Here is a 26,171-nt window from a genome sequence, read left to right as displayed (position 1 = left end):
TGCATGTCCAAAAAGCACAAACACATTGAAACAAATTGGGGGAACAAGATCTTGATTGTAGCAACAATTACCAAGTCAATTCATTGAAAGGATCTGTGTAACTTTATTAATAAAATTAAATATCTGTGGAAAAAGTCATTAATATATAATATAATTAATATATTACATTTCAGTAGAAAATCTCTTACTTAAAGGATAAGTTGGGTGTGATATTGAGCTAAAGTGTGTTGTCACATAGCACATCTCGGATTGTCCCCTGCATTCCCAAATCCGGCGCAAATTAGCTGATGCTACCAACATGTTTTCAATGGGAGTGCATAGGGCATCGGGCTAGCCATGCTAATAAATCACTATTTCACACCATTTACGAGGCTCAAAGCAGCTCCACACTTCATTGGTAGACTTCCGAGTGTCCTGACATTTAAAACCAGACATTGAGAACTTTGAAAAAGCATTAGTAGTTTATTTACAAGACCATGAGTATGAGTATAATAACAGTATGCATTACAATCTGCTGAATTAGTAATTTGGTAGTTTGTTTTTGTATTTCTGGTGGTTTACACGTTCTTGGATGAGAAGGCAAACTTTGTAGAATATATATAGGCCTGATTTCATATAATAACCCATAAACTGTTACCAGATATATAAAATACTTTTGATATTATTATTCTTATTACTATTTATATATCTAAGTGTCATTAATGTAAAACACTAAAAATATTCTGCTTAAAATTTTATTTTGACAATTTAGTAAAATAATTGATTAACTGATAACAGAAAAATCTCAATCCCATTAAAAGATAATCATCTGAAAGGTAATTTTTTTATGACTTATGTACAAGCATATCAATATTTATTCATTTGCCCATATTTTAATTGAAGATATGTCTTAATAAAAAAAAAAAAAACATAATAGATTTTGTCATTATAGAATTCACTCAATTAATCTATAGGTTTACATTCAACACCAGTAACAATATGCCACTTAGGACCTTCTGTGCCAAATATGGCTGGGTCATCTTACCCCAAGAGTCTAATTTGATCTTTTTACTTTAAAATAAAAGCTATAACATTTACTCCACAAAGCCAAAAACCCACAAATGTGCCCACAAATCCCTCATTAACAAATAGACACAAAAACTTTGATATTCAACATAATACAATATCATATATTACTATTCTTGATAGACACAAAATTAGATTAAAACTGTTTTGACTGACTAGTAAGAGTAAGATGGATAATTTATACGGACAAGCACCTAATCCTTGCCCCCAATGCCACCGCCCCCAATGCCACCTCACCCCAATGCCACCTCACCCCAATGCCACCCCACCCCAATGCCACCCCACCCAAATGCCACCCCACCCCAATGCCACCCCACCCCAATGCCACCTCACCCCAATGCCACCCCACCCCAATGCCACCCCACCCCAATGCCACCCCACCCCAATGCCACCTCACCCCAATGCCACCCCACCCCCAATGCCACCCCACCCCAATGCCACCTCACCCCAATGCCACCCCACCCCAATGCCACCTCACCCCAATGCCACCTCACCCCAATGCCACCCCACCCCAATGCCACCTCACCCCAATGCCACCTCACCCCAATGCCACCCCACCCCAATGCCACCTCACCCCAATGCCACCCCACCCCCAATGCCACCTCACCCCAATGCCACCCCACCCCAATGCCACCCCACCCCAATGCCACCTCACCCCAATGCCACCCCACCCCCAATGCCACCCCACCCCAATGCCACCTCACCCCAATGCCACCTCACCCCAATGCCACCTCACCCCAATGCCACCCCACCCCAATGCCACCTCACCCCAATGCCACCTCACCCCAATGCCACCCCACCCCAATGCCACCTCACCCCAATGCCACCCCACCCCCAATGCCACCCCACCCCAATGCCACCTCACCCCAATGCCACCTCACCCCAATGCCACCCCACCCCAATGCCACCTCACCCCAATGCCACCTCACCCCAATGCCACCCCACCCCAATGCCACCTCACCCCAATGCCACCCCACCCCCAATGCCACCTCACCCCAATGCCACCCCACCCCAATGCCACCTCACCCCAATGCCACCCCACTCCAATGCCACCCCACCCCAATGCCACCCCACCCCAATGCCACCCCACCCCAATGCCACCCCACCCCAATGCCACCTCACCCCAATGCCACCCCACCCCAATGCCACCCCACCCCAATGCCACCTCACCCCAATGCCACCCCACCCCAATGCCACCCCACCCCCAATGCCATCCGACCCCAATGCCACCTCACCCCAATGCCACCCCGGCCCAATGCCACCTCACCCCAATGCCACCCCACCCCAATGCCACCCCACCCCCAATGCCACCCCACCCCAATGCCACCTCACCCCAATGCCACCCCACCCCCAATGCCACCCCACCCCAATGCCACCTCACCCCAATGCCACCCCACCCCAATGCCACCTCACCCCAATGCCACCCCACCCCAATGCCACCCCACCCCCAATGCCACCCCACCCCAATGCCACCTCACCCCCAATGCCACCCCACCCCCAATGCCACCCCACCCCAATGCCACCTCACCCCAATGCCACCCCACCCCAATGCCACCTCACCCCAATGCCACCCCACCCCCAATGCCACCCCACCCCCAATGCCACCCCACCCCCAATGCCACCCCACCCCAATGCCACCTCACCCCAATGCCACCCCACCCCAATGCCACCTCACCCCCAATGCCACCCCACCCCAATGCCACCCCACCCCCAATGCCACCCCACCCCAATGCCACCTCACCCCAATGCCACCCCACCCCAATGCCACCCCACCCCAATGCCACCTCACCCCAATGCCACCCCACCTCAATGCCACCCCACCCCAATGCCACCCCATCCCAATGCCACCCCACCTCAATGCCACCCCATCCCAATGCCACCCCACCCCAATTCCACCCCACCCCAGTGCCCCTTTTTGTGGTTTGGGCCACTGCCCCTCAAAATGTCTGTGCACGGCCCTGCCTTGAGACACTGACCATCACAAGATCTCATCAGAGGAGGATTAGTAGTTAGTCAGTCTTGTCACTAAGAAGGTACTACAAGCTTTGGAACAAGAAAAAAACCCTTTTGGTGAATTTATATATATATATTTCTTTCTAAAAGTATTTGTGTACTGTATGTACATTAGGGGAGGTATTGTCTAAAGGAAGATATTGGCCAAATAAAATAAGTCAGTTTGCCCACTAGGCATTTTCCATAGCCCTGTAAACATTCATCTGATGATTCATTTGATTGGGCTTCGTTTTGCTCTGTGTGGTGAATTTGCAGACGGTCCCTAAAGCAGCCTAGGCGGATGTGCTGTGAATATCAAACCTAAAACTAACTTTACCTCGCTCAGTAAGCGTGACATAGCAAGACGACAGTAAATACAACATAAACATAAACATATACTCAATAATCTGAACAAGTAGGGAATGACTGTTCACAAGAACAAATGTATAGTACAAAGCACAAATCAGTCGACTTATTTTTGGCACAAACGGAACCCCATACAAAGGGAAGCAGTTCATTTAACTTTCTTAATAATTTAATTATACAATCTCAATGAGAATGATTTAAAAGTTATCGATTAAGTAATTTAGGACACACCCTTTTATTAAAGTAATTTAGCTAAGAAAGTGTTTTTTTAAATAAATGTAAATGATGTACGTTTGATTGTTTTGTGATGCATATTATTACTGTTTATGCCATTTGATCTTACCATAGTTTTTAGATCAGCTGACAAAGAAAAGCTCAAGACAACCACAAATAAATGAATAAATAAAGCGTGTTTGGGCGCAAGGGGGCGCAAGGGAGGTTTTTGTTGCTCATTTCATCGTCACATCAATCCCTTTTACTTTCGGTTTTGAACATTAATGTTTTATCATAAAATGGAGTATACAGGTAAGAGTTGATTGAGAATTTGTTTTATATGAACACCTTAAAGGTTTTTCAATGACTTGTCAGATCTAATCTAATTTTGTTTTTAGGTAATATCACTCGATCATTAAAGTGTAGTTTGTGAGTAGCCTACTTATCAGGAGTAGCATATCGGAAGCTAAAACGAGTACATAAAACACATTTTAGTATATAAAACTGGCAGATATATTTCGAAAAATCATAAAACCTGTAGTGTGTTCTTCACTTGTTTTCGTTTGCAGTCTCTCACAATGTCCACCCAATAGCCTGTACTGCAGTCTGTTTGTGTTTATGCAGCAGGCAGAAGACGTGTTAAAATCACACATTTTGTTATAGTTGTGTAGATTTTAACACATGTAGTGTGTGTGCTCAGGGACAACACATGTTGTGTAGATTTTAACACATGTAGTGTGTGTGCTCAGGGACAACACATGTTGTGTAGATTTTAACACATGTAGTGTGTGTGCTCAGAGACAACACATGTTGTGTAGATTTTAACATGTGTAGTGTGTGTGCGCAGGGACAACACATGTTGTGTAGATTTTAACACATGTAGTGTGTGTGTGTTCAGGGAGGACACATGTTGTGTAGATTTTAACACATGTAGTGTGTGTGCTCAGGGACAACACATGTTGTGTAGATTTTTACACATGTAGTGTGTGTGTGTGTTCAGGGACAACACGTTGTGTAGATTTTAACACATGTAGCGTGTGTGTGTTCAGGGACGACACATGTTGTGTAGATTTGAACACATGTAGTGTGTGTGTGTTCAGGGACGACACATGTTGTGTAGATTTTAACACATGTAGTGTGTGTGTTCAGGGATGACACATGTTGTGTAGATTTTAACATGTGTAGTGTGTGTGCGCAGGGACAACACATGTTGTGTAGATTTTAACACATGTAGTGTGTGTGCTCAGGGACACATGTTGTGAAGATTTTAACACATGTAGTGTGTGTGCTCAGGGACAACACATGTTGTGTAGATTTTAACACATGTAGTGTGTGTGCTCAGGGACAACACATGTTGTGTAGATTTTAACACATGTAGTGTAGTGTGTGTGCTCAGGGACGACAGACGTCTAAATGCAACGTTTGTTTGACATCAAGCTCCAATGTTGGGCAGACGTTGAATTTTGGTTGGAATAACACCCCCCCACCGCCCCACCCCAAAATAAAGAAAACATCTTCTCAAGTTTGTACTTTCGTCTGTCTCTGCAGCGTGAGCCTCTGCTGACTGCACGCTCGCCTTCTGCTCTCCGTTGTGTTGTTTTTGAAACGACAGATGGCGACTCGGGGTAGTTGTTCAATAAACCATCAGGAAACAGCGGCGAGAAGAACATACGTGACAATGTTTACTTTAATAAACTTGACCAAAACCACACTAGGCTTCAGATGCCCTGGGAATACAGAGATCACGCCTCGCTAGAGCGGCCAACGCCTTTCATTTGCTTTCCACTAGGGCTGAAACGATTCATCGAGTTACTCGATTAACTCGATTACCAAAATTCTGCCTCGAAGCCTCGTTAAATTCCTATGACGTGCACTATACGCGCAGGGATCTGATTCACACGGACCGCTGTTCAATATTCAGGAAGCACACCATAGCGCGTGATACATTTTGAATTTAGTTGGCACGATGGAGGAGAGTAAAGATGTCCATAGACGGCAGAGAATGTCTAAAGTTTGGAATCATTACATTCTTAAAAAAGAAGAGAACAAGGTGCAATGTGTCTACTGCAAAGTAGACCTAGCACTCCACAGCAGGACGACTTCAATGGTAACGCAGCCTAAGCCGATACATTGATGTTCGCTGATTTTAATCACATACTGTATTTGTAGCGATGTCGTGATGCGGTTTGACTAGATATGATGTTTAGCTTTGATGTTCTTAAGTAGTAAACGTATTCACGTTCAATTGCAAGAGAGTAGCCTAAAAAAAGAACCCCTTCACACTCTCTCACACACACACACACACATTCACACACGCATGCACCCTCGTCTCTCTCTCGCGCACCAGTCAGACCAATCGTGGCAATGCATCACATATGCTTAAACATTTATGTAGCCACTGTAAGGCCCGTGAAATCGGTCCAATCTGCCGGTTCGCCAATACACGGGGAAGGTCTCACGTGTTCTGTCCTCACTCATGCAAAGTATTGGTTGGTTAAATTTGTAATATATTAATCATATATTTACTCGTTTATTTCATCTGACTCCATAAATGAAAGGTTTTAATAATATCTGTGCCTCACTAAAAGTGAGCGAATGTTTGACTATTCCTTTTAACCATTAAGCGAACAAAGTCAAAATCAGTTAGAATAATCAAATGTAACAATTTATTATGTCAGGTAAATGTATCATGCCAATTTCATAATCAATTCAAAGATAATCGATACAAAACATCAAATGCTCAGGAATAGAGAGAAGATGCAAACCCAACTTTAAGAAATACGTGAGGCTGAGAGATTTCTTTCTCTCAGCCTCACGGGCCGATCTGAACTACAGAAAAGGCCCCAAACTCTCTGCTGCATCTCCTTAAATAGCCAGACCTCTTTTACATGGAAACATGTGCTAACAAAAGAAATTTACATGCAGTGGTCACACCTTCATGGGGGTGGGTGACCATTTGCTTGAGAGACCACCTTCCTTTGTAAGTCAGTTATCCATAAACTCTTAAAACCTTATTACCTTTTATTTTATCTATCTGGATATGAGATATCTGTACCACTCACTTTGAGACCTTTCAAATGACACCACACACATAACAGTCAATGATAAACATTCACATTAAACCATATTATTGTGTGAGTTCTTAGTAGTTTGCGGAAGTGAGGTCATATGGGGGACCTTTTGTCTCAGACCAGGGCCTCAACCAGTATTTTCAGTCTTACAGATTCCCTCCTTGATCCCGTGGGTCACATTCTGATGAACACTTACGGGGTCACAGTAAGACGTTTGTTATAATCCTTGAAGATGTAGCACAAAAATTGTCTTTGCACTGTTGGCATCAGTAGAAGCTCAGTGGGCTGTGTTCACCTGCAGTACACCTGTTCTCACCAGGTGTATAGCTTGAGTCCGGCAGGTGGATGGATGCGTTCAGGTTCTCTTCCTGTACTCCTGTGACGTGAGCAAAGTTCATAGAGTCAATCTGGACCTCTTGTGACTTGATCAGTTGATGTGTCATTCCTTCATGGAGAAACTTCCGCTTCCCTGGCACCTTCTCCACGATGAGGATCTGACCCTCCTTGACCCACCCTGTCACCTCCAGCGGTGCGGTGGTCTGGGCAGACCTCAGTGGATGAAGGGGTTCTCCTTTGACACCTGAAAAGCATCTTAAGTGTCCGCTTCACGATCGAGCACATATATGAACTTACAGTCGTAAGGAAATGCATAGGAACGCATAATGCAATAAAGCAAAATCATGTCATGTTCAATGTAAAATACCATGTTCATGTCAGCAAATGTGAGTGGTACATTTGGTCTCATTAATTACCTGATTTTCAATCACCATGCCAATAGTACTCCTATAGAGGGTCAATGAAGGACAAAGGAAGATCTTACAAGCTCTTACCCTGTTTCTAGAAACATTTCAATAGATGACATTCTAACAAATCAACCAGTGCTGGGTTAAAACAACATTTCATGAAGAGTGTCAGCTACATTTTGGTGTAACCAAACATAGAGATTCAATTGAATTGATGTCCAAAAACATTGTTGCGAGTAAAATGGACAATATACAAATAAGCAGAAATCAAAATAAGTTTCAGAAATTAAAATAAAAATAGGATTCAGAAATGTTTTTCTGAATTACTCAAAGGAATAAGCAGAAATCAAAATAAGTTTCAGAAAAATAAAATCAAAATAAGATTCAGAAATGTAGCAAGAGGTCGGTGTAAACCAATCAATGGTTTTGTGTGAGAGTGTTTTTTAGAACGTCAGAGTGTGTTTTTGTCTGTGAGAGAGAGTGTGTGTGTGTGTGTGTGTGTGTGTATCTGGCTAAGTCACAGTCGATGACAGAGTTGAATTGTAAATTTTTGTAATTGATTGAAGCGGTCTCACTTCAAATTTATCCACTTTAATTATGTTTCTGTTATTAGTGGTAAGTTGAGAAATCAGGGGCCCTCTGATCTTCCAACTCCCACCAACAATCATAGAGTTAGAAATGTAATGGCAGGTCTGCAATTTGTCTTGATTTGTGACTGTAGCCATTCAGTTGTTCATGTGTGTTACATTAGTTGGCAGTTTGTTGTGAATAGCGTATGCTATTCTTTGTGTCTCTGTTAGACAATGATCATGAGATCAGCTCCACCCTGTGTGTGTGAAGCTATCTGGATCTGTTAGTGTGAAGATGACACATCTTCGTCTGATGTGCAGTGTTCAGCCTGGATAGACCATCTACCCCAGGTGATGATGCTGTGAGCGGATAGTGATGGAGGGGTGTGTTCAGTGTTCATGTCTAGGTGATGGGTGGAATCTAATCTATAACAATTGTGTTGCAAATTTCGATCCAGTTCTAAACTGGGAGGCCATATTTATGCAGTAATGTGATAGTGTGACGTGTGGAAAGGCCTTTTATAATGTCTTTTCACCCATCTCCCGAGTCTCAATTCCGCTGTCATGGATTTGCTTCAGGTGGGCTCCACCATTTTGCAGAAGTAAGCCTGAGACAGAAAACAGAGGAGAGCGAACCACAGATAATTCCAATATTTCAAAAGCATTAAATTCAGACGTGTGTAATTCTTTTACTTGTTCCATTATCATGTAAGTTGGCATTTTAATTCCAGATGTCACATGAAACCGAGTTTCATTGACCAAGTCTGAATTGTTGCTGTTGTTTCTGTGTGTTGTGACACCTGAAGCTGCTCTTTCAGTTCAGCCTTCCGTCCGCTGCATGTGCAATGCTCATTGCTTTCTCTCATTACAGCCAGATCTGTTATTGTGTCGTTCACACATTTCAGTTAGTGCAGATATTTTTTGACCTGCAAAAAATTGTGGTACTTCTGTCTGCTGTTTAGCATTTTACACTCCAGTTCTGCTAGGTAATTTTTGGATTAATCATTAGTCTCATTAGTCAGATCTGTGGGCAGAAATGAGTTCATCTGTTTTGACGTTGACTTCTTAGCATTTGCTGTTTTACAGGATGAGTTGGTTTTCTATTATCTGTGCCACATTTCTAGTTTTGTAAGCAAAAGATAACGGCACAACTCCCCTCCCTTTTGGCACTGGTAATTGAACCAATGAAAAGTATTAGAACTTGCTCAAATTAGAAATTGAAAAGGTCAAGGTTATTGAGTCCTGTTGTAGTGAAAACATCTTCATGGTTAATGCAATTGTAATTTCACACTGTAGCCAGATGGCAATTCTATGCTCCTGTACATGGTTTACTGCAGCTATATAGGAAATAGCAGAGCTTCCACTATAGGAGACAAACAAATTCAACATGCAACTTGATATGAGATACCTGTACCACTCACTTTGAGACCTTTCAAATGACACCAAAAACATAACAGTCGATGATAAACATTCACATTAAACCATATTCTTGTGTGAGTTCTTAGTAGTTTGCGGAAGTGAGGTCATATGGGGGACCTTTTGTCTCAGACCAGGGCCTCAACCAGTATTTTCAGTCTTACACCACGCAACAATAATTTCAGCATGCATTCACTGTATACACCGGGACGTGATGTTGTGACGCGATTTTTCGAACGGATGCTTCACCTAAAATGCACCGCAATGCAAGTGATGCAAGCCAAATGCAGCGTTCTATTGAAAATTAATGTATGTATTTCTGCCGTACCAAACTGCAAAGAAGCAACTGGTCTGACTGGGGCTCACTCTTCCTCACGCACGGCACGCACACACACACGCACACACCCCAGAAATGATATATTATTTGTTAGTAGCCTAATGGTAAATGCTGCAGGTGTAGAAATCTACATAAAACAGATATTTACTTTGATTTCAGGGCTAGATTACAGCATGAAACCATATTGTTGTGCATATTAATAAATTCAATTTCTTTTCCTCTTAATTTTCGTTATGCATTATTTGTTTTGGTTGTTTAAAAACACACAAACACTTTTTAATCCGATTAATCGATTGATTACGTGCTAGATTAATCGATTACAAAAATAATCGATAGCTGCAGCCCTATGGAATTAGATTTGTTTAAAAAAAAAAATGAACGAAACTTTATGAAACGGAACAAAACTTTATAAAACTGAACGAAACTTTTTCAGAAACTATCAAAAATATCCATTACAAAAGAAGAAAAACACATTGAAAATGAAAAAAATGAACTCAGTCGCACAAATTTAACAGGATATTCAAATATGCTTCATTCTTTGTTAATGTTTTTCAAAGATTCGTTTTCGCAAATCGGTATTCTGAATGCATTGCCACAGATTTCGCTTACGCTTCGCAGTTTTTCGCTTGCTGTTTTGACACAAACATCTCGTGGGGGGGGGGCTTAACAGTGATCTACTCTGATTGGATAGTGAGCTTTCGATGGACAGGCGCTCTCTGACCTGGAAGTATAGACGTCACTCAGTGGTGCACACATTGGAAAACCTTCGCGTTGCTTTGCATTAAGTTTATATAAGTTTGTAAAGAATTTCTAAACAATTTAGTTTATTAGTTTGTAAAGATGAGCTCTCAGGAGAGACACTGAGCGGCGGCGGCATCATCTTCATCATCATCTTCCTCCTCCGCTTGTTCTTCAAGGCAGTTTGAAGTTCTGTGTTACAGAAGTTAAAAGAAGTTACAAGTTTAAAGTTGTATCCATGTACAGTGTGCAACCATTCGTTGCGGGTTATTATTGTCATTCACACGTTTGCAATGCACTGATGTGTGTGTTATGTCATGAAGTTTGATTGTTTGCTCTTTTGTACAGTTATTACTGTACAAATTATGCTGTAATAGGTCTTCTTGCACTTGTTCCTACAGGTCAAAAACAAAACAGCCCCTTTAGGATATTTAAGCCAATGATCCTTCTTTCTCTCCAGTTAATTTGCACAAAGTCAGCCACCATCATGATAACGACAAGCAAACCATTTTTTTTAAAGCTTTATAACTTACATGCCATCATTCAGTGCCTACCTGGAAAATTGACGTTTGTCTTGGGCCCTGACAAATAGCATTAAAAGAAAAGAAGATTAGGCAAACATATTGTATATATATATATATATATATATATATATATATATATATATATATATATATATATATATATATATATATATATATATATATATATATATATATATATATATACACACACTGTGCGAAAGTCTCATTGAGAATGAGGAGATACGTCATGGTCGTGGGCGGAGTCTGAGCCCTACACCATTCTGGGATCCCACGCTATCGGTTGCCAGGGGTAACATTGTAAGAGCGATACAGAGATCAGAGCAGGAAAGACGGCTCGAGGAATTGTCATCGCGGCGTTTAAGCGGAGAAATTACGAGAAAACTTAGAAGAAATGGAGAAGAAGAGGTCTCTTACAGGGAGAAACTTACTACCAGCGCCAAGCTGAGGTATTTAGAGAAGCTGATATCAAAAACGTTGACCCATACGAGCTGCCATGGCAGAACTCCGAACTCTTTACCACCTTGCACTGAAATGTTTCCATAAATATATTTCCTGTGCATTCTGAATAATAAATATATCTCCCCACTATCCTGCAGCAGTCCAGTGCTCGTCATCATTAGCAGTGTTTTTCTCTTACTGATCATATTTTATACCTGTTGAGTTTATATTTTTAAATTAATTTGACTAAAAATTTAAATGATCGTTTGTGTGCGCTGGTGCTTTTATTCCAGCCTTCTTAAGTAGAATGAATGCTCGGTACGTGCCTTAAATGGATGTAACGTTAACAATGTTAAATATTGAATTAATCTAATAAACAGTGATGCACACAGTAGAGGAAAATGACAGTCAACTAGGCCTACCGTGAATATCAATTAAGCGTTTTGGGCATAAACATGTTTATAACATACAGTAAAATGACTGACAATGAAAAATGACAGAATAGTGATCAACATGTTTAATACAAATAAATAAAGGTTCGTATTGATCAAGTGTCGCACACTTCAGCATCGCGCTCACTAGTTAAGACCATGACTGACACCCTGTGGTGAAATAATGGCTTTCTCAGATCGGCTTGGGTGGATTAAAACTTCATGTTCAGTTGAGTTTGGAAAACTATGTACATAGTAATCATCAGAATATCTCTTCTCCAGTCTCTGTCCGAATCCATTACCTGGCAGGCAGACCCCAAAAATGGCGGAAGGGGGGCGGGGCGCTGTGTCGTGACGACATCTCCTCATTCTCAATTAATAGTGCACAGTATGACCTCTTTCCTCCCGATCGCGGGGACTTTTATTTTGGCGGAGCGCAGCGCATTCGGTGGAGGACTTCACAACGCTGTGTGCACGCGATCAATCTCACATCCGTTATCACCTGTGTTCAGTGAGAACGAGCCACCCAGATTCCGTGACAGACGGCAGTTATATGGTCATCTTTAGGTTCCATTTGAGTGTTTAAGTAGTGTGCGTCCAGAGAGAAAGTGAGTATTGTAGATTTCACTGTTACTCAAGCTAAGTTGATTGCTGTACATTGAATAGAGATGTTCAAGTGATAAATGGACGCTAATGAGGAATATAGCAACACTTGAGTACTCATACAGTATAGTGTAATAATGCAGGCTGTTTATAATGTTTTATAATGCCCTACTTTGTTATATATGTGACACATTGTGTTTATGTTTGAGGGAAGCCAGTAGCTTATTAATGCTATTCATGTTATTATGAGTGCAATCGTGATAAGAGGCATTGTTTGTTAGAGCATATCTTTATTTGTTTGTTACAGACCACACACATATGCTGATACACTTCTATGGACATGATACACAGCAACAGATGATACCACTGCATTAGTATTATGTTTGTCTACTGTATGTGAACAGAGAACACTGATAAAGCAACCACTATACCCTGGCTCCCCCTCTGCATATGCTCTGTACCAATAAATCTGTTGAACTGGATTCCTTCTCTGGCTTTGGTGTTCTAACCGGCACACCCGGACCAACTCCACCTCTTTAGCAACAACTAGCACCTTACAGTCCTTAGCCCTCAGCTACACACACGTTACACGGTATATTGAGATACATAAAACGTTTTTAAACAATGAATGTGTCAAATAAAGCCAGAACGGTTGCACACTGTACATGGATACAACTTTAATCGATGTCATTAGTTACTTCAGTAACACAGAACTTCAAACTGCCTTGAAGAACAAGTGGAGGAGGAATATGATGAAGATGATGCCGCCGCCGCTCCCTGTCTCTCCTGAGAGCTCATCTTTACAAACTAATAAACTAAATTGTTTAGAAATTCTTTACAAACTTGTATAAACTTAATGCAAAGCAACGCGAAGGTTTTCCAATGTGTGCGCAGTGTTGCCACAGTTACTTTGAAAAAGTAACTTAGTTACTTTACAGATTACTTGATTTTAAAAGTAACTAAGTTAGATTACAAGTTACTTTATTAGTTACATTCATCAGTTGCCAACAACACCCCTGCCGCCTCAACATAAACATGACAACCGTTTTTGCCAACACTAAACATAAAACACTAAACATAAAACCCTAAACATGTTTATGAAAAGGTACAAATTACTTTGTGTTCTTATTAAATACATTTATGAAAAACATTTTTAATTTATATATGAATGTAAATAATGATATGGGCCTACACAAATAATATAAAATTACAAGATTTATATTTTATTGTAAACGTAATGTGCAGCTCTGTAAAGGGACAAATATATGATCGATCCGTGAGAACAATATATTTTTTAATAATCTTTAAGTGCACAAAACTATGAAAATATATGAAACGCTTCAAAACAGAGCGGCAACAAAGCGCTTATGCGCATCCCGGGTGCAGAATAATGCGCTTAAAGCAACATGGAGTCAGAGGGCGCAGTGCAGCGCGAGTGCACATTGAAGAGTTCACGGCATAAAGAAAAGATGAGCGTTGAGCCCACAAATCCTAGTCTACTATGTAGCCTATATCGGTCCAAAAGTTCACTGATTATTTGTTTCTTCACAGTTTTTAATTCTGGTTATTGTGCGTGTGATGCTAATTAATAGTCCTTGTGTTGTCACCTGAGTAGCGAGCACAACATCTTTAAGAAACCGCTAGATAAACTCCAGGAAGATAAATTATTTTATCAACATATCAAGTATTATAACGGGAATATATCATATGGAGTGAGCTTTACCGTGCTGCTGACTGGAACCGAACGCGACGCGCAGTTTTGCTGAACGGAGAATGATTGACAGCTACAGCGGAGGAAAGACATTCAGCTATGGAATGGCTTTAGATGACTTTGTAGGCTACTAGCAAATAATAATATTCTAATAATGATTGCTGAAAGATAATGTGACAATATATATTTCTGATGATTATTTAATTATCACGACATGCCTGTCTTGAGTTTTGTCGACAGACGGAGGCGGCAAGAAATTTGACGGAGCGGCCGCCTCGTAATTCTCTATGCAGGAAAACCCCTGCTGAGACTAAACAAGAAAGCAAAAATATATATTTTTACTAAGGAAAATGACAAAAAAAGTAACTCACAGGGACTTGGATAAGTTACTTTAATCTGATTACTGGTTTGGAAATAGTAACGCGTTAGATTACTCGTTACTGGAAAAAGTGGTCAAATTAGAGTAACGCGTTACTAAGTAACGCGTTACTGGCATCACTGTGTGTGCGCCACTGAGTGACGTCTATACTTCCAGGCTTCCAGAGCACCTGTCCATCGAAAGCTCACTATCCAATCAGAGTAGATCACTGTTAAGCCCCCCCCCACGAGATGTTTGTGTCAAAACAGCAAGCGAAAAACTGCGAAGCGTAAGCGAAATCTGTGGCAATGCATTCAGAATACCGATTTGCGAAAACGAATCTTTGAAAAACATTAACAAAGAATGAAGCATATTTGAATATCCTGTTAAATTTGTGCGACTGAGTTCATTTTTTTCATTTTCAATGTGTTTTTCTTCTTTTGTAATGGATATTTTTGATAGTTTCTGAAAAAGTTTCGTTCAGTTTTATAAAGTTCTGTTCCGTTTCATAAAGTTTCGTAATTTTTTTTTTAAACAAATCTAATTCCATACAGCCCTTCTTTCCACCAGTCAGGAGCTTGTGCTGCTACTGTAATTTAATACCGCGTAGCATATTTTGCAAGTAACTTCGTCGTCCTTTCTGTCGAAATGGTCCCACACAATAGGCTTTGGCTTCTTCTTTTCCATTGCTTCATTTTGCGAAACATGTCCGTTCCGTGAGTGAACAAATATCACATATTTTTCTTTAACCATGTAGCAAATAAACAAACAAACCAAAAAAAAGCGTTACATTTTTTTAAACCGTTTAACTGATATATATTAATCGTCAAAGTTCTTACTAAACGGTCACTGTGAGCATCCCTAAACTGCTGTGGACGTTTACTTAATGTGTTTACTGTGATAATGGACTGAGGATGGGAGTAGGATTCGTTATTCGGTTTCGGCAGAATCTTAACCAGTGGATTTGGTATTCGGCCAAACCCCAAAAATCTGGATTTGTGTATCCCTAATCTAAACCTCTGTTGATCTCAATAAGAGCTTCTGTAGACATCTGACCGTAATAAAGTCAGTCTGGTTAGTAATGTGTGAAGCTGGTAATGCTGTTTATTGAGTTGTTTAATCCTCCTATGATGAGATCTTGTGATGGTCCGTGTCTCAAGTTGTCCACCACAGGGCAGCAGAGACTTTGAAATGTGAACAGAGGTGGAAAGTCCAGGTTCAGAAGATAAAAAGTCCTGCTCTGTATTTTGTTCCAAACACCTGGATTTGCTCAGTAGCTCAGTTTTTCAGCAGGAGGTAGAATTAATGAGTGAAATCAGCTGAACTGAGTTCATGAGTGGAATAAACATATGACAGGACTTTTACTTTCTGACCCCTGGACTCTCCACCTCTGGTAGTAATGTATAAGTGTAGACCAAAGAGTTGCAAATAAAAAAAAGTATGGCTTATTTCTGCATTGATGGCAAAATCCACTCATGAACCGCTTACGCTCACCCGCTCAAATCCAGATCTGACATGAACTTGCTCTGTCCTGTAGGCTACTAGTTGTACCCATTAAAAAAATGTATTTAGTTTCATATTTATGTTTAAATATGTTTAAAATATTTTTTTAATGTAATTGATGATTATGATTATGAAAAGTGAACAGCATGAGTAAGATAGGACACGTCATGATATGCACAATGTAGGAAGACCTGGAGTGGGTCAGAAATCATTTTGACCACTTCATTAAGTTTTGTTTTGTAGAAAGCCTTTTTTAAAGTGAATTTTGTTTGGTATAAATGGTAACTTAATTTTAATCAATGTTACATCAACCAATTGCCTGGATTTAATCAATAGTAAGCAAATATATATAACAGACAATATATGGAGGCGCCGGCACGATCACTTGTATTGCGCATGAACTGGATGCCGAGTCAGCGTCTTCAACTTCATCTTTTCAGCTGACACTGGCACAGAAAACACTAGAGTTTATTAATAAACAATTAAAATGTCTCCCTGCTATTTTTGTCACATTCATAATCATTACTTTTGCTTATGTGTGCGCTTGAGTGGCTAATATATTACTCATTAGGCTATGGTTTAGGCTACCCCTACCAAATAAATGTTTTTATTATTATTAAACAATTAATTCTGCATTTTATTTTCACATTTAGAACATTTTCTTAATTTTTATTGAAAGTAAATGCCTTTCTGATGTGATATGTGATGAGAAAAGAGATAAGAGTGAGCTCTGCAAAAGTCGGATTAGAAACCAGGTCGATCGGGTCAAAACCAATGATCCTTAAGCCATTTGCTTTACTGATTGCACCACTGAAGCTATTGAAGTACATGCAGTGTTTTTAAATCTTGTTTGGTCCAACCAGGCATTGTTAGGCAGAGCTAGTGTGAATAGCACTTGCCAACAAGACACGCTATTTGCACTTGGTGCGAATAGACACTCCGTTAAAAAGTGCATAGTTGACTAATGGCTTAAATGAACAACTACTAGTCTATTCGAAAAAACTTAAGTCGTGGGGCAGCCTTACTTATTTCACACATTTTCAAACTGATCTGGCGAAAGGTCAGGTGAAAGGTCAGGTGAAAGGTCTGGTGAAAGGTCAGTATTATTAAATTGCAGACAAAGATTTTGGATAGCTAGGTTGAAACTGACGTTTCAGTGTGGAAAAAAACTGTGAAGTACTAAGTACTTGTGAAGTACTTAGTGAAGAACTGTGAACCAGAAGACAAAAGAAGACAAAAAAACTGTGAACCAGAAGACACTAATGACAAGTTCAGTTTGGTATTAAATGTAATACTTTCCCTTTAAAAGTAAAAAAAAAGTATTCAATGTATATACAACCCCAAATCAGAAAAAGTTGGGACACTGTAGAAATTATGAGTAAAAAAGGAATGGAATAATTTACAAATCTCATAAACTTATATTTTATTCACAATAGAATATAGATAACATATCAAATGTTGAAAGTGAGACATTTTTAAATGTCATGCCAAATAGTGGCTCTTTTTGGTCAGGCTCTTTTTGGTCAGGCGAAAGGTCAGGTGAAAGGTCTGGTGAAAGGTCAGTATTATTAAATTGCAGACAAAGATTTTGGATAGCTAGGTTGAAACTGACGTTTCAGTGTGGATGAGAAACTTTTGGAAAACGCTAGTGTGGACGGAGAGCGTTTTAAAATGAAAACTCAGTTTTAAAATCTATATGGATTAATGTAGACTTACTGTGTAGAAGTATCTGTGTAGAAGTATCAGAAAAGTATGACTTCTGCCAGGCAAAAATGTATATGACATCCTGCATTAGGCTACTTATAACCATTATAATGGACCACTGTGTTGATTTTCAAAATAGCCCATTTCATCTTCAGTAAGGATGTGTAAGTGAGAAAATTGAAACTTAGTACTTCATCTGTATGATATCAATTAAAACACCAGATTCTATTCAATCGCCCATTAGTGGATTAACATAAAATGTTAGATAAGAGAGATGTCCAAAAAAACTGTGAACCAGAAGACACTAATGACAAGTTCAGTTTGGTATTAAATGTAATACTTTCCCTTTAAAAGTAAAAAAAAAAGTATTCAATGTATATACAACCCCAAATCAGAAAAAGTTGGGACACTGTAGAAATTATGAGTAAAAAAGGAATGGAATAATTTACAAATCTCATAAACTTATATTTTATTCACAATAGAATATAGATAACATATCAAATGTTGAAAGTGAGACATTTTGAAATGTCATGCCAAATAGTGGCTCTTTTTGGATTTCATGAGAGCTACACATTCCAAAATAGTTGGGACAGGTAGCAATAAGTGGCTGGAAAAGTTAAATGTACATATAAGGAACAGCTGCAGGACCAATTTGCAACTTATTAGGTCAATTGGGACCATGACTGGGTATAAAAAGAGCCTCTCAGAGTGGCAGTGTCTCTCAGAAGTCAAGATGGCCAGAGGATCACCAATTCCCCCAATGCTGCGGCGGAGCAATATCAGAAAGGAGTTTCTCAGAGAAAAATTGCAAAGAGTGTGAAGTTATCATCATCTACAGGACATAATATCATCCAAAGATTCAGAGAATCTGGAACAATCTCTGTGCGTAAGGGTCAAGGCCGGAAAACCATACTGGATGCCCGTGATCTTCAGCCCTTAGACGACACTGCATCACATACAGGAATGCTACTGTAATGGAAATCACAACATGGGCTCAGGAATACTTCCAGAAAACATTGTCGGTGAACACAATCCACCGTGCCATTCGCTGTCGCCGGCTAAAACTCTATAGGTCAAAAAAGAAGCCATATCTAAACATGATCCAGAAGCGCAGACGTTTTCTCTGGGCCAAGGCTCATTTAAAATGGACTGTGGTAAAGTGGAAAACTGTTCTGTGGACAGACAAATCAAAATTTGAAGTTCTTTTTGGAAAACTGGGACGCCATGTCACCCGGACTAAAGAGGACAATGACAACCCAAGTTCTTATCAGCGCTCAGTTCAGAAGCCTGCATCTCTGATGGTATGGGGTTGCATGAGTGCGTGTGGCATGGGCAGCTTACACATCTGGAAAGGCACAAACAATGCTGAAAATCCAAGTTCTAGAACAACATATGCTCCCATCCAGACGTCGTCTCTTTCAGGGAAGACCTTGCATTTTCCTACATGATAATGCCAGACATACTGCATCAATTACAACATCATGGCTGCGTAGAAGAAGCATCCGGGTACTGAAATGGCCAGCCTGCAGTCCAGATCTTTCACCCATAGAAAACATTTGGTACATCATAAAGAGGAAGATGCAACAAAGAAGACCTAAGACAGTTGAGCAACTAGAAGCCTGTTTTAGACAAGAATGGGACCACATTCCTATTCCTAAACTTGAGCAACTTGTCTCCTCAGTCCCCAGATGTTTGCAGACTGTTATTAAAAGAAGAGGGGATGCCACAGTGGTAAACATGGCCTTGTCCAAACTTTTTTGGAATGTGTAGCTCTCATGAAATCCAAAATGAGACCATATTTGGCATGACATTTTAAAATGTTATATGTAATATATGTAATATGTTATCTATATTCTATTTTAATATAATAAAAGTTTATGAGATTTGTAAATTATTCCATTACCTTTTTTATATATATATATATATATATATATATATATATATATATATATATATATATATATATATATATATATATATATATATATATATATATATATATATATATATATATATATATATATATATATAAAATACACATCAATGTAATATAAGTGACTGTGTGATCTGTTTACTTTTTTCATACAGTGTCAACCAGACTGCAAAGAATTCTATTCTACCGTCTCTCATCCAGACGGATTGTTCTTCTGGGTAAAACTGGTGTTGGGAAGAGTGCAGCTGGAAACACAATACTGGGGAAGAAAGTGTTCAGATCTAAACTTAATACAATTTCTGTAACCAGTGAATGTTCAGTTGCTCAGGCCACTGTTTCAGGCAGATCTGTGTCTGTAGTTGATACTCCTGGATTATTCGACACACGGATGAAACCTGAAGAGTTAATGGCAGAGATAGCCAGAAGTGTTTACATATCCAGTCCTGGACCGCACGCTTTCCTCATTGTGTTTCCTGTGAATATGAGATTCACTGAACAGGAGCAGCAGATTCCTCAGATGATTGAGATGATGTTTGGTCAGGAGGTGTTAAAATACTCCATCATTCTCTTCACTCATGGAGATCTGCTAGAAGATGAGTCTGTAGAGGAGCTCATTCAGGAGAACTGTAGATCAAGAGATCTAGTTGATCAGTGTGGAGGCAGATTTCACGTCTTCAACAACAGAGATGAGAATAACAGAGAGCAGGTGAATGATCTACTGCAGAAGATTGACTCAATGATAGAGCAGAATGGAGGAGGACACTACAGAAATCAGATGTTTGAAGATGCTCAGAGACTCAGACGAGAGAAAAAAGAGAGGAGACTGAGAGAGGAAGAGGAGAGAAGACAAGAGGAGGAGAAACAAAGACAAGAGGAGATTGAGAGAGTGAGAAAAGAGACCGAGAGGAGAATCAGAGCAGAGATGGAAGTTCGAATGATGTTGGAAAGACATAACACAATTATAATGCAGATATTGGAAGATCAGAGAAAACGACATCATGCAATTATAATGCAGATATTGGAAGATCAGAGAAAACGACAAGAAGAGAAACAAAGACGAGACGAGGAAAGTAACCAATGCACAATACTTTAAAATTTCAATACTTCTTTTTTTTCCTCAGTTCTTTATGCAAAAAAAAAAGAAATAAAGAATAACAGTTCCAACAGTCTTTGGATTTAGATGGATATAATCATGTGGTGCTTGCATCACTATTACTATTCTGTGGACTTATTATTATTATTATTATTAGTGGTGCTTGTCAAAGGCAAGGCATCATTACTGTTATTCATCATACTTAATATTCTGCTTCTTCTTCTAGTCAAGTCAAGTCAACTTTATTTATATAGCACTTTTAACAATGCAGATTGTTTCAAAGCAGCTTCACAGTGTTAAACAGGGAAATAATGCGACATAATTTTATTCAGCCATATAGCCGTTCCGGAGAAACGGTGATGTCATCAGTTCATTTAAATTATCATACAGTGACAATGTGGCCTTTAGATCAGTAAATAGATCTTCCACAAAACAATTCTGCGTGTATCTCCTCCCGCATTATTTGTCATCCCAGCCAGCACAGTCATGTGTGGCCCAGATGGGTTTGACTTGGGCTGTCTAACTGGGGCGCAGTCAGTTTTGTCCTCAATTCCCATGGAGGTCCCACATGGGTTAGCCCAGATTAAATGAAAGTTAAGTATGCACACTACAGGGTGTTACATGTAACAATGAATCAGTGTTGGAGTTAATAAGATAATTAAGTGAAAATTAAGTGATGATTGAGTGTTAGTGATGAACACCTGATGATAACAAGAATCACTGAAGGACAGAGAAACACAAGAACTAACTTAAGACACAGCCTTAGATGAAATCAACTGAAGATAAAAGAAGACATTAAATCTCTGAAGATCTCATCAGAGGAGGATTAAACAACTCCACAAACACCATTTACCATCTTCACACATTACTAACCAGACTGACTTTATTTGTTTTTGTATAGTATTTGTATTTTGTATCGTTTTTGCATAAAGAACTGGGAAAAAAATAAGTATTGACATTTTTTTGGGTGGCAGTGGCTCAGTGGTTCATGTAGGTTGTCTACAAACCAGAAGGTTGGTGGTTCAATCCCCGGTTCCACCTGACCAAGTGTCGAGGTGTCCATGAGCAAGACACCTAACCCCAGCTGCTCCCGACGAGCTGGATGGCGCCTTACATGGCTGACACCGCCGTCGGTGTATGAGTGAGTGACTGTGAGGCAATATGTTAAGCGCTTTGGATGGCCATGGGTCAGTTAAAAGTGCTATATAAATGCAGTCCATTTACCATTTCTGTCAGATGTCTACAGAAGCTCTTATTGAGAATTAACAGAGGTTTAGATTTTGATGTTTTTTTGAAAATAATAAAGTCACAATTATGGTGATCAGTGTTTGCTTTAGTTGGACTCTTGACCCTTGACTTTTTAACATCAGATTTTCTCTGTTTGCTGTAGCTGTGTTTGTTATGATGAGAACAGAAAGAGAACACGTGATCAGATGACACAGATGTGATCATCATGTAGTGTTATTCTCTGTGTTGATTATGTCATGATGATTATAGCAGGGGTCTTCAAAGTTTTTCTGGGCAAGGACCCCTTAGACGATAGAGACATGGAGCAGGGAGCCCTGATACAAAATGTGTCAAACAGAGCTACATATTAAGCATTATTAATAGAAACTACTTATGATTACGAATAAGTTATGTTAAGACAGTAGATCAGAACTATGCACATTATTGCACGCTTGACTGTATATTACTTTTCATTGTTAAAATTGAGATTTATGCATCATAATGAATAACATGCTTCGATAAATTATTGCTGCAGTTGTTGTAAATTATTTTAATTTATTTGTAGAGTCATTCATTTATTTTACTAATCAGATGGACAAATAAACATTTACCTGAACCTTAGCTACAAGTTTATAAAAAAAAAATCACATTTTATTTTTACTGTCAGATGGACAAGTAAATATTTACTTGAACTTTAGTTTCAAGTTTACAAAAAAATTGTGTAACTTAAGCTATACATATACTATGTATATGTCACAGATCAGCCAGACTCTCTCATCTCCTTCATGCAACATCACAATCACCGAGATCTAATCACCCACATCTGCATCCAATCACCTCATCACCACTCACCATAAAACACCAGCACTCACCTTCAATCAGCGTCCAGCCTCGAACTAGGAATGACCCACTTACCTGGTCTCCATGAATCTTCCTGTGTGATCTCCAGGCTCCCAATGACTTTTATCAACGTGTTGGTTTCCTTTAAAGCTTCTGATACTCCAGCTGCTGGCTGTTCCAGTACCCCTGAGCTCCTTCCTTGGCCGTATGACTGATTCCCCTCTCCCATCCTCACGATCTCACCCTTCACTGCCCTGAGTTCCCAAATAAAGTGTACTTGTGTTCATTAATAACTTTTCCTGTGTGTGTATTCTGACAGAATATATGTGTATATATATATATATATTGTTATTTGGTGTACAATCTGCCTAGATCCCACACACCTTCTACCTATTTTTAGTTTACAACCTCAGGCTAGGTAAAGCAGGTCGAATCCTTAACTAGATCATAAATATATATTCATCCTCACTTTCTAGAAGAACAGACCCCCTCCGTGTCTGGTTCAGATCAACTCGTTTAGAAAGCAGAGACGTGGCAAACGATTTCTTTTTATAAATCAACTATAAGTAGATTTATTTTTCCAATAACAAAAAGTTTTACATACAATCAAATAAAAGTTTACAAAAAGAAAAAGTCTTAAGTAACAAAAGCGGCAGTTCACAAGTGTCACCAGCAGATGTCAGGCTCGGATCATCAAGCAATGGAGAAGCAGCATAACGCTCTCAGCTTCTGGTGTTCATACAGAGATCAATACCTTATATACCATTTCATTATCACACCTCTTCATCACATATTCAATTACACAGGCACAGTTCATCCAATCCTAGATTTTGAACGATTGTCAACTCCCTCAATTCCTTCAACATTTTAGTATATAACGCTCTGTATTCTTTCATTCTTCTTCTTCTGGCTTGTTTCCTTAATCTCCTCCTTCGTCTCGTCTGCAAGACATCATCCTGGGTAAAACCTGTTTCTTCATTCAATACTTGGTTACATTTATAAATGACTTTTATACATATGACTTAGTGTTTTTCTTCATCTTTTTAATAAAGCAGATTGCCTAAAACATATCTCAGCGTGTTCATTTCAATTATTCAATCAAATACTTTTACAAAGTCTTTGTCTCCATGTCTTTACTATAAAACCAAATAAAACATTTTTACCAAATCATGTGTCTGCATTCTTGCTATGAATCAAAGTAAAACATTTTTACAATATCATGTTGTCATGTTTTCCCATGCTTACAAAATCATTCATGAAAGTTGTATATAAAAAAAACCTCCTTTAGGCTCCTCGGCCTTATCAACAGCTAATACATAAAAGTTGTAAAATAAAAACTTTTTATAAAAGTCTCTTGGCCATATAAACAACTTCTTTATTTCACTTTGCTGCTTCTGTTCTACATGTGGCTCTTATAAAGTCCAGTATAAAGGTTCTCTATAAAACCTCCACTACATTTTCTATATATTTCCAACATCATAAAACCATGCATAACATATCTGTGTGGTTAACATATGCCTCTTTACATTTGGCATCACCCTTGGTTACACATTGGGGGCAAGACCTCCATACATTAGGCCGTCTCCCTGTACATACATTGGGAATAAAAGAATCAATTTCATCATTATTCTAACATGCCCCTTATGCAAATTTTAGTCTTTTATTTCCAAATCAAGATAATTCACATAACACTTCCTTTTCTTATCATACTTGGTTAATTGAGCATAAACCTGTCCAGTTTCAGTATAAACATTTCTTTGAGATATGTTCATGTATCTCGCCACCCAGGGTCTCCTGTTCATTGGTCTGATTAATTCACCACCTATTATTTTTCCGTTAATTCTGGTTGTGGAAGGCCAATTTTTTGTACTTTGCTTAATAATCGTCAGGTATGCTCCAAATCTCTTACGCATCCATTTACCATTAGTTATTTCATGCGGACATGCCCCAATTAACTGCCCATCAGGAGCTTCACAGATAAAGGTGCGGCCCCTCCCATTACTCAGACAAGCTTGACACTGGCTGAATTTCGGGATAAAAGTCTCCGGTATTACTACCTCGCTCTGGGCCGTCGTCACTTTCCTGGGGTTCCAATAGGTCAATTGGGGATTGACATTCGGCCTCTCTCTCAATTGGAAGTCCCGCATCTCTTTTAGCTATAAGATAAAATATCCCATTATGTTTAATCACTTTCATATCACGGCCCCTTCCTTCTGCATACAATTTATGTACAAATAATTGCTCTTCCTTACTCCACAGTCTATGAGCCAATAGGTCGCTATACACTTCTTTCTCCACTGGGTGGAGCTCCATGAACATATATTTCAGTTTCTCCATCATTTGTACATTAATCACCTCTAACATCTTAAACACATCAACACAGTATTCCATCACATCTCGTTCATTGTACCATATTACATTATTGGTTTTTAGCAAAGCATTTGTTGCACAGGCTACCCATGCACAGAATAACTTCTGTCTCCGGCCACAATAGTTCATGGCATCTCATGCATTCGTCTTATACTCTGCTTACACTCCTTATGGGTTTGACTATTCCCCGAGGGGAGTCCCGGGGCCCTTGAGCCAAACTGTTTGATCTCGGTCTGTCCTGCTCACAGCACTTAATATATTTGCCCAATCTCCACGCAGCTACCATACATAATCGTAATACCTTTCCTAATCCTGTGCACTCGATTAGAATCAATACAAATACTACTGTCATCATGGTCAATATCAGTTTAAAGTTATTCATTAGCCACTTTATTGATTCATAGGTATTCTCTCCGATTCCGGCCATTTTTTAAAAATTTCTTTTTCACCTTATCATTTATATTTTGAATTCCCTCTCTCAATGTTGCTCTTCTGGGCTCTATGTCATGTAGTTGTTTGTTGAAGAATAGTTTTTTAGCCAACATAAAATAGAAAGGAAATGGTGGCATACATCTACCATTCTCTTGTGAACTGAAGGTTCCTAGGGTGTCAGCATAAATTGTTTTTTCAGTTGCTACTGGTTCTGAAACCATTCTGCATATTCCTTGATTTATCTCATTTCTCCTCCAATTCCCATCTACCTTTTCATTGTTACACGTCCATCCCGTGTACATCCATCGGTAGATACTTGCACTCCACACTACTGTCCAAAATCTTTTGAAGTCAACCATTTTTTCCTCTTTTGACAGTTTTCCCCTATCACCCCATGTCATCATAAATGCGGGCTCAGGGATATTCTCTTTTCCATGGTACTCCTTTATTTCTTTAGGAATTTTCCACAACAT

The 26,171-nt window shown here is 39.5% G+C and overlaps 1 protein-coding gene across 1 annotated transcript; it reads left to right on the top strand.

The window, feature by feature from the left end:
* The first annotated feature begins 3,852 nt into the window (after positions 1-3,852).
* Positions 3,853-24,469, top strand: LOC307125632 (GTPase IMAP family member 9-like). The gene is made up of 2 exons (XM_079815656.1): positions 3,853-3,948; positions 19,892-24,469. The coding sequence occupies exons 1-2, from the start codon at positions 3,921-3,923 to the stop codon at positions 20,827-20,829; spliced, it is 966 nt and encodes a 321-aa protein (XP_079671782.1). The 5' UTR covers positions 3,853-3,920; the 3' UTR covers positions 20,830-24,469.
* The last annotated feature ends 1,702 nt before the right edge of the window (positions 24,470-26,171 follow it).

The sequence above is a fragment of the Gobio gobio genome, assembly GCF_949357685.1.
Source record: "Gobio gobio genome assembly, chromosome: 1".
NCBI classification, from domain to species: Eukaryota; Metazoa; Chordata; class Actinopteri; order Cypriniformes; family Gobionidae; genus Gobio; species Gobio gobio.
This window is presented reverse-complemented; position numbering and strand designations above follow the sequence as displayed.

Bases quoted from the DNA above. Each gene is read 5' to 3' on its own strand.
- LOC307125632 (XM_079815656.1), top strand. From the start codon at position 3,921: ATGTTTTATCATAAAATGGAGTATACAG. The intron at 3,949-19,891 runs GTAAGAGTTGAT...TTTTTCATACAG, and splicing joins TCATAAAATGGAGTATACAG to TGTCAACCAGACTGCAAAGA.